The sequence below is a fragment of the Myotis davidii genome, unplaced genomic scaffold (genome assembly GCF_000327345.1).
Source record: "Myotis davidii unplaced genomic scaffold, ASM32734v1 scaffold176, whole genome shotgun sequence".
NCBI classification, from domain to species: Eukaryota; Metazoa; Chordata; class Mammalia; order Chiroptera; family Vespertilionidae; genus Myotis; species Myotis davidii.
Window position 1 is genome coordinate 1171606 of NW_006287911.1, and position 10612 is coordinate 1182217.

The 10612-nt window shown below is 36.4% G+C and overlaps 1 protein-coding gene across 1 annotated transcript in view; it reads left to right on the plus strand.

Annotated features, from left to right (window-relative positions):
• BAZ1A (bromodomain adjacent to zinc finger domain 1A) overlaps positions 1–10612 on the plus strand; it is a 105982-nt gene that overhangs the window by 72924 nt on the left and 22446 nt on the right. Inside the window, exons 18-21 of the mRNA XM_015561312.1 lie at positions 3052–3176; positions 5903–6496; positions 8399–8562; positions 9274–9428. Of these exons, the coding sequence (XP_015416798.1) occupies positions 3052–3176; positions 5903–6496; positions 8399–8562; positions 9274–9428 (1038 nt within the window). The remainder of the gene's footprint in view (positions 1–3051; positions 3177–5902; positions 6497–8398; positions 8563–9273; positions 9429–10612) is intronic.

Genomic DNA, 10612 nt, shown 5'->3' on the forward strand with positions numbered 1-10612 from the left:
CTGTGCGTGACAGGGGGTGGGCCCACCCCCTCCCCATCGACCCTGCCTTGAGTGTGACAGGGGGCACCCCAATCTCCCAGTTGGCCCTACCCTGAGCATGATTGAGGTTGGCATCGCAACCTCCTGATCCACCCTGCTCTGTGCATGACAGGGTGCGGTGCCCCAACTCCCCAATCGGCCCTGCTCTGAGCCCAACCAGGGGCTGCACCTAGGGATTGGGCCTTCCCTCTGCCACCGGGAGCAGGCCTAAGCCAGCAGGTTGTTATCTCCCAAGGGGTCCCAGACTGCGAAAGGGCACAGGCCGGGCTGAGAGCCTCCCCCTCCCCCCCGAGTGCACAAATTTTTGTGCACTGGGCCTCTAGTATATATATAAAAGGCTAATATGCAAAGTGTCCCCTCAGGAGTTCACCGGAGAATGGGAGTTCAGTCGCTCGCTATGACATGCACTGACTACCAGGGGGTGGCACAGAACATTGTGGGCGACCAGCAGCAGCAGGGCACTAAGGGAGGGAGGGAAGGAGGAGGTGGGGGGAACTGTGCAGTGGCAGTGCTGGTGACTAGGGAAGGAAGAGGCAGGGGGACCTGATCGGCCCTGATTGCTGGCCAGGCCTAGGGACCCTACCCGTGCATGAATTTCATGCACCAGGCCTCTAGGTCAGCAATAAAAAGGAATAGAACTCTGTTATATGCTACAATGTTGATGAAATTTGAAAATGTTATGCAGGTGAAAGAAGCTAATCCTAAAAGGCCATGTAGTGTATGATTGTATTTATGTGAAAAGTCCAGAAGAGAGAAATTCATAGCAGAAAGTAGATGAGTGGTTAGCAGGGGCAGTGGGGAAGAGAAAATGGAAAGTGATTACTATAGGGTTTGTCTTTGGGGATGATGAAAATGTTTTGGAATTAAATCAGGGTAGTGATTGTACAACCATGTAATACATTAAAACCAGTGAATGCTGCACTTTAAAAAGGTGATTTTTATGGTATGTGAATTATATCTTAATGTTTTTACATTTTATAAACTTTTTCCAGTTATATTGAAATATAACTGACATGTAGCATTGTATTAGTTTAATGTGTACAACAAAATGATTAAATATATGCATATATTGTGACATGATTACCACAGTAAGTTTAGTTAATATTGACCACCTCACATAGTTACGAATTTTTTTCCTTGTGATATCTCAGGTGTTGGGTTTTTTTTTAAAGAAAATAAACATGTATCTGTCCAATTTTCCCAACACCATTTATTGAAGATACTGTCTTGACTCCATTGTATGCTCTTGTCTCCTTTGTCAAATATTAATTGAGCATAATGGCTTGGGTTGTTGATTTCTGGGTTCTCTGTTCTGTTCCATTGATCTGTAACATGCCTGTTCTTGTGCCAGTATCAGGTTGTTTTGATTATGGTGACTTTGTAGTATAACATGGTATCTGGTATTGTGATTCCTCCAACTTTGTTTGTCTTTCTCAAGATTGCTGAGGATATTTGGGGTCTTTTTGTTCCATATAAATACTTGGAGTATTTGTTCTAGATCTGTGAAATATGCAGTTTGTATTTTAATAGGGATTGCATTAAATCTGTAGATTGCCTTGGGTAGTGTGGACATTTTAATGATGTTAATTCTACCAATTTAAATCTAGTAGTTTTTCATGGAGTCTGTAGGGTTTTCTATGTACAATATCATGTCATCTGCGATTAATGACAGTTTTACTCGTAACCTCCTTTCCAATGTAGATGCTTTTTATTTCTTCTTGTCTGATCGCTGTGGCTAGAACTTGAGTGCTATGTTGAATAAGAGTGGTGAAAGCAGACATCCCTGCTTGTTCTTGTTCTTAGGGGAAATGGTTTTATTTTTTGCCCATTGAGTATAATGTTCACTGTAGGCTTGTCATATATGGCCTTTATCATGTTGAGATATGCTCCCTCTATTTCCACTTTGTTGAGAGTTTTTATCAAAAATGGGTGTTGGATTTTGTTGAATGCTTTTCCCCCATCTATTGATATGATCATGGGTTTTTGTCTTTCAAGAAAATAAACATGTTATAAGACCCCACAACTTCATTTTTTATACTCGTTTAGCCTCACTCATACATTATCTCTCTCGCTTCTGAATACATTTGAGTTTACAAGCCTCGCTTTGCATATAGAACATAAATGGAATTTATTTCAAAGTTCATACAATTTTAGTTTTAATTTGAATAATAGAATGGATTAGATAAAACATCCATATAGTGTTCATTATGCCTACTTATATCTAAAATTTGTCTACCTTCCTCCTCCACTATTTGTCTATCTACTTTCTACTCTGAGCCACCATCACCTCCCAGCCAACTTCCTAGATTATTATAGTGGCCACTTTACTGGTCTCCCCTCATCTATTCTGCCAGATAATTTTCCACGTAGCAACCAAAGTGCTTTCTAGTCATATCATTTCCCTTTACTAAACTCTTCTACCTTTTCACCATTGCTTTTTCCTCTCTCGTTTTTTACCATTGATTTTTGAATAATGCCTACAAGATCTAGTATGATCTAACCCTGCCTTTTTCTTACCCATATCTTGGATTACTTCTTTTTGTTTTACATTCTTTTATTTCTTTTTGTTGTTTTACATTCTTAAAATTACATGCTCTTTCGTGTCCCTTCAGCCTTTGCACATACTATCACCTTTACTAGAAGCGGAGATTTTTTTTTCCTGCCACCTCACTCCTCCTCAGTCTCTGTAGTCTTTCCGGTTTTTTTTGTTTTGTTTGTTTGTTTGTTTGTTTGTTTGTTTTAGTCTCTCCGTTTAAATGTCACTTCTTCGAGTCTTTCTTGATCCCTGAGACTAGATTTGGTTCTCCTTTAAATGCTTCCACAGCACCTTGAACCTCTCCTTTTTTAGTACTTATTACATATTTTAACAATGGTTTATGTTTTCTCTACAAGTCTATAAACTCTGTCATCTTGTCTGCTACTTCATAAGCACACTTTGTAGGCAGGCAATAAGTATTTTATGAATGGAATTATATAATCACTAATGAATATAAAATTTGTTTTTTCCTGAAGGGAGGAAGAAAGAGAAGATTTTGATACTAGCACTGACAGCAAAGAAATAGAGCAAAAGGAACTAGATCAAGATACAGTCACCGAAGATGAAGATGACCCAGGATCACATAAAAGAAGCAGAAGAGGTAATACAGAAATTTCTTATGGACATGCTTACTTGATTTTAATTGATAAGGCACTTTATTAAGTCAGCTATTCTGACATATGTATTAGATTACTTCCATTTGTGATTCCAAAGTGTGTTTGTTTTTTAAGTGCCCAACTCATAGCTGTAACCATTTTGTTATAAAAATGGTTATGAAGTTACATTAGTATATTTATGATTAGATCTTTATATGTCATTTATTCTTTAGGGGAAAAAGACAATATACCTATCCCTTTATTAGGTCAGTTTCTCTTAACTTCTACTTTTGGTTAGTCAATGAGTTTTATTGAGTTATGTACCCATTCAACATTCATTGAATGCCTCTTAGGTACTAGAGATACAGAGATCAATAATGCTTGTAATTGGTGTCATATTTCTGAGAATGGAAATCTCTGCTGCCTTAACATAATTTCATAAATTCCTGGATCAAAGGAAATACATTTTTTGAAAGTTATTGATAGAAATTACTTCTGAGGGTCTTTAATCATCTTCATTTCACAACTTAATCCTTAAGTTTATTCTGTGCCTATAATTCGAATGCTATTTTTTTCTACATTATTTTCTGAACGGTTATTATTACAGAAAATTTCCTGTATCGTGGAGGTTGTACTTTCTGATTGCAGTGCAATTGATTTAGAAATTCAAAACAAAAACCTCATATAATGAGCATTTTAAAACATATTTCTAAGCAATGTACCAAAGGAGAAACCATAATGGAAACTAGTAAATATTTTAAACTAATCAGTACTGCATGTTAACATTTGTTTGATGTAGTCCCTCTACTTTGAGGAACATTTATAGCTTTAATGCATATTAGAATCAAAAAAAGGCAAATTGAGGTAGGCATTCATTTATTTAAGAAGTTAGAAGTAGAAAATAGAATAATACCCCCAAATACAAGGAAACAACAGATATGAGTAGAAATTAATAGAAAATAAGACTACAGTAGAAAAGAACAACAAAGCCAAAAGTTTGTTCTTTGAAAAAGACACAAACTAGACAAACCTTTTTTTATATATTTTTATTTATTTCAGAGAGGAAGGGAGAGGAGGAGAGAGATAGAAACATCAGTGATGAGAGAGAATCATTGAGGGGCTGCCTCCCGCACACCCGACACTGGGGATTAAGCCCACAGCCTAGGCATGTGCCCTAACTGGGAATCGAACCAGTGACCTCCTGGTTCATAGGTGTGATGCTCAACCACTGAGCCATGCCAGCGGGGCTAGACAAACCTTTTTTGAAATTGATTTTCTGTGTCCAATTTTATGGCAATAAGTTGAATAATGTAAATTGTAAAAATGGATTAATTATGTGAATGGTTCTAAACCATTAAAGATTTAAAATAAGTATTAAAAGTCTACCAACAAAGAAAACATCAGTCCTGGACAATTTTATAGGTGAATTCTGCCAGTTTTAAAGCAAATGATTCCAACTTTATACAAACTCATTCAAGGGGGGGGGGGGGTAGAAAAAAACACACTCCCCAACCATTTAAGTAATTTGACAGTGACTGGAATAGAAGATAAGTTCAGTTCTTCAATACATTGTTAATGCCAGGCAGGTTACCAGGAATTCAGGCTCTTTCTGTCTTGTTGGTGCTTCTATCCTCATGTTCAAAAAGGATTTATCATCGTGTCTCCATTTTGGCTAGTTGGGAGAGAGAAAGAAGAAAGAGAAGCGCGACTCTGAAGTTACATGTAATGCTTCTGTTCCGCATTTTTTTCACCAGAAGTTTCTCATGTAGTCATGCCTACTGGAGAAAGGGGGTCTGGGAAATGTCCTTCTTTTGGCTTGCTGGGTACCCAACTAAAAGTTACGGGTTCCCCTACTTGAAAACAGTGGTTAGTAAATTACAGCCCATTGGCCAAATCTGCCCTGCCCTCTGTATTTAAAAAAAGAACATTTTTTTAATGTAAAATTTATATGAAATTCAGATTTCAGTGATCATAAATAAAGTTTTATTGAACACAGCCATGCTCATTCATTTACATAGTGACTGTGGTTGCTTTCATGCTGCAATGGCAGAGTTGAGTAGCTTGTGATAGAAACAGTATGACCCATAAAGCTTAAAATAGTTACTAGCTCGCCCTTTTTAAAAGTAGTTTGCTAACTCCTGCCTTAGAGGAAGGACTGAATATATCGCAGAATAACAGATTCTGCCAGACTTTCCGGTTACAGATATCACAGATATTTGTGTGTCTTTTTATATTTAACTGTACCAATTTCTTATTAACATAGTGTATTAGTCTATTACTGCTGTCATAACAAAATACCACAGACCAGGTGGCTTAAACAACAGGAATTTATTTTCTCACAGTCCTGGAGGCTGGAAGTACAAGATCAAAGTGCAAGCAGGGTTGATTTCTGGTGAGGCTTCTCTCCCCAGCTTATAGAATAGCACTTTCTTACTGTGTCCTCACACAACCTTTCCTCCATACTCACAGTGAAGAACAAGAATGCTCTGGTGCTCTGATCTCTCTTCCTCTTCCTATAAGGTTCCGACCCTTAGGATCTCATTTCATCTTAATTACTTCCTTAAAGGATCTGTCTCCAGAAGCAGTAGCATAGGGATTTAGGATTGCAACCTATGGATTTTGGGGCACATATTTCAGTCCATAGCATATAGTAATTTGGGGTAGCCTTAGATCTTATTTTTCTAATGAAAGTTTAAAATATGATGGTGATCAAATGTTACTTCAACTCTAGGGAAAAGGGGACAAAATGGATTTAAAGAATTTACAAGACAAGAAGAGATCAGCTGTTTAACAAGAGAGCCTCTTACTACTGATGAGGAAGAAGCTTTAAAACAGGAACACCAACGAAAAGAGAAAGAGCTCTTAGAAAAAATCCAAAGTGCCATAGCATGCACTAATATCTTTCCCTTGGGACGTGACCGGATGTATAGGCGATATTGGATTTTCCCTTCTATTCCTGGATTGTTTATTGAAGAGGATTATTCTGGTCTCACTGAAGACATGCTGTTGCCTAGACCATCATTTCAGAATAATGTACAGTTTCAAAATGCTCAGGTATCCACTAAAACTGGAGAGTCTTTGATGTCTGAATCTACCTCCAACATTGACCAAGATCCATGTGATGATTCTGTGCAACTGCCAAAACCAGTGCATAAGCCAAATCGGTGGTGCTTTTACAGTTCTTGTGAACAGCTAGAACAGCTTATTGAAGCTCTTAATTCTAGAGGACATAGAGAAAGTGCCTTAAAAGAAACTTTGTTACAAGAGAAAAGCAGAATATGTGCACAGCTAGCCCGTTTTTCTGAAGAGAAATTCCATTTTTCAGGTAAATTTTCAGTAAAAACTATTGCCTTTATTTTTCTTTCCCCATAAAACTCTTGTTCAGGATTAAACATTTTCCAAATTATTAGAGCTATATTAAAACACCTTATCTTTCATTTGGACCATGCTATGTTTGAGTGTTTGCAGGTTAGGGAAACAAGGTTCTCGATATTCCACTGGGTTTCACTTGTAAAAGCAGTAAAACATTTTTAGCTATAAGTTTTTGTTTTTGTTTTGTTTTTTTAATCCTCACCCAAAGATAGGTTTTTATTGATTTGAGAGTCAGAGAGAGAGAGACAGAGACAGAGACATTGATGTGAGAGAAAAACATTGATCAGCCGCCTCCTGTATGTGCCCCAACTGGGGATTGAACCTGAAACCTAGGTATGTGCCCTGACTGAGAATCAAACCTGCAATATGCTCCAGTCAACTGAGCCACCTGGCCAGGGCTAGGTATAATTTTTTATATTTCTAAATGAGATTCTCTAGCTAGTGTACTCTTAAATTTGGGGACATATTACCATCACTACTTTATTTTTATTTTTTTAATCCTCACCCGAGAATATTTTTTCCATTGATTTTCAGAATGGAAGGGAGTAGAAGTGGGGGAGGGAGAGAGAGAGAAACATAGACATGAGAGACACATTGATTGGTTGCCTCCTGCATACACCAAGGCCAGGGATGGGGAGTAAACCCAAAACCGAAATATGTGCCCTTGACTGGGAATCGAACCCTTGACTCTTTGGTCCACAGGCCAACACTCTAACCACTGAGCAAAACCATCCAGAGTGACCATCACTACTTTAGTTCTCTTCAGGATCAAAAACTGTAACTCACGATTCTTTTTTTAACAGCTTTATTAAATTTAATTCATACACTATACAATTCACTCATTAAAAATATTCAGTTCAGTGGTTGTATAGTATATTCACCAATATGCGCAACCATCATCACATGGTTAATTTTAGAACATTTCATCACCTTATAAACACCATACACTTTAGCTACTACCCCCACCCAATAGACCTAAGCAACCACAAATTTATTTTCTGTCTCTATAAATATCCCTGTTTGAACATTTTACATGAATGGCATTATGTCACATATGGTCTTTTGTGGCTTACTTCTTTTCACTTAGCATAATGTTTTCAAGATTCATCTAAGTAGTAGCATGTATCAGTATCTTATTCCTTTTTATGGCCAAATAATGTTCCATTGTATACCACTTTTTTTTTTATCCATATGTTAGTTGATGGACATTTCTATTTCCATCTTCTGGCTATTTTAAATAATGCTACTATAAACATTTGCATACAACTTTTTGTGTTGACATATGTTTTCATTTCTCTTGGGTATATATCTAAGAGTGAAATTACTGGGCCATATGGTAATTCTGTTTAATCATTTGAGGAAGTACCAGACTATTTCCCAAAGTGGCTACACCATTTTATATTTCTGCCAACAGAGTGTGGTGGTTAACATTTCTCCACATCTTTGCCAATACTTGTTATTATCTGACTTTTTTATTCTAGCCATTCTAGAGGTGTGAAGTGATACTTCATTTCATTTTCGACATTCATTTCCTGAATGAGTAATGATGTGGAACATTATATCATGGTCTTATTGGCCATTTATATATCTTCCTTAAAGAAAAGTCTATTCAGATCATTTTACCATTTTTCATTGGATTGCCTTTTTATTATGAGTTTTTTATGTATATCCTATATTCAAGTCCCTTTTCAGGTATACAATGTGCAAACATTTTCTCCCCCTCTCCTTTTTTTTATTGCACTTGAGGATTTACTAAGGGTTTTGATATCCATTATCTCATGATCATAACAGTTACATGGGGTGATTATATTTTTAAATAAGGAAATCATAATAAAGTATTGGATAACTATTTCAGACAAACCTCAAATTGATAGCAAACCTACATGTACTCGGGCAAGAGCTTCCAATGCATATGATCCATCTCAGATGTCTGCAGAGAGGCAGCTTGAATTGAGGCTGAGAGATTTTCTTTTGGATATTGAAGACAGAATCTACCAAGGAACATTAGGAGCAATAAAGGTTTGTACCTATTCCCATTTTTAGTTTATCAAATTACCAGAATTTTGGTCATACTTGTTTATTTCTTTGCTATAGGCAACCCATGTGTGTTTTGAATACCAGAGTGATACATTTTTTATAAGAACAGCCTATTATTCCCCTGTATCAAAATGTTTATGTGTGGATATAAATCTTTCTTAATTATGCTATATGACTATCAGCTTTATTAAACCAAACTTAGTGACCATAACTGACCTTTTTAACATTAATTTTTAGTATTTTTTAAATATCTGTTATATGGTATATTCATCCAAGATGTTGAAATGTGTAAGGATATTTTCTTCTTCCTTGACCAGCTCCTGCCTGCTCTGCTGAGTCTGGTTTGTTTATTGGTTTCTTTGTTACCTTTTTAAAATCTGTAAGTAATTCATGTTTGATATGTGTGTTCTATTCATTGCTTTGCTATCATCTGTCACTTTTTTGCTACTATCAGGTGACCAATCTTAGAATTGTTTATGATTTTTCTATATAGAGAGTGAGGTACTAAAGCTTCCATCTGTGAATGATATGAATTTCATTTTGACCACTTAGTAATCTTATTTTTATTATCCCTTTTTGATTCACAATATGTTCTAGAACATTCATGAGTTTTTCATATGTACATTAAAACTCATACTCCTTAGGAACAACATATGCCAGTTTTCAGGATTAGTAATTTGAGTTTTGTTACAGGTTACAGATCGACACATCTGGAGATCAGCATTAGAAAATGGACGGTATGAGCTGTTAATTGAAGAAAACAAGGAAAATGGGATAATTAAAACTGTGAATGAAAATGTTGAAGACATGGAAATTGATGAGCAAGCAAAGGTCATAGTAAAAGACAGGTACAAAAAGAATTTTTTAAAGTAACCATCACTTTTCCTTGCCACTCATGTTTTTTCTAATGTAAATGTTTCTTTTTCTTCAAAAAAATTGTTTTAAAACCTTATTATGAGGACTTTAATACTTACAATCACTGAAATGATTTTGCTTAAACCACAGGCACTTGTTATTCTACTTTGTACTGATGCAACCAAAAGACAACCTTAGCTCAGCCAGAGTGGCTCAGTGGTTGAGTGTCAACCTATGAACCAGGTTCAATCCCTGGTCAGGGCACATACCTGGGTTGCCGAGTTCGATCCCCAGAAGGGGGCATGTAGGAGGCAGCCGATCAATGATTCTCTCTCATCATTGATTTTGCTCTCTCTCCCTCTTCCTTCCTCTCTAAAATCAATACAAATATATATTTTTAAATAAGTAAATAAAATAAAAGGCCCCTGGAAATTCCCACATTAAAGTTTATTTTTTTAAAAAGATAATTTATCCAAGTTTTTAAAAATGTTTTTATTAATTTCAGAAAGTAATTCTACACTTCTATTTCTTTTTCTGTAGGAAAATATAGTAAATTGTGGTAGACTTAAATATCATTTGAACTAATAATCAGAACCTGTACCTCTATATCAATAGATAGATACTTTTACTCTTTTGGAGTTATTTTCTATAGTATCTTCCTTTAAGGCAGTGGTTCTCAACCTTCTGGTCCTTTAAATAAAGTTCCTCATGTTGTGACCCAACCATAAAATTATTTTCGTTGCTACTTCATAAAGAAGCTAAAAAATGCAATGATATATTCCTAGTTGAGGCTGAAGATATATAACTTGGTGTGTATTGTTAAATAGGTCCTTATGTTTCTTTTCTTTTTTTTAATTAAATCATTATTGTTCAGATTATTACAGTTATTCCTGTTTTTTCCCCCATAACTCCCCTCCACCCGGTTCCCACCCCACCATCTGCCCTTACCGCCCCCCCTCCCCCCGCCCACTGTCCTCATCCATAGGTGTACAATTTTTGTTCAGTCTCTTCCCGCACCCCCCACACCCCTTCCTCCCTGCCCCCCGAGAATAGTCAGTCCACTCCCTTTCTATGCCCATGATTCTATTATATTCACCAGTTTATTCTGTTCATCAGATATTTTATTCACTTGATTTTTAGATTCACTTGTTGATAGATATGTATTTATTGTTTATAA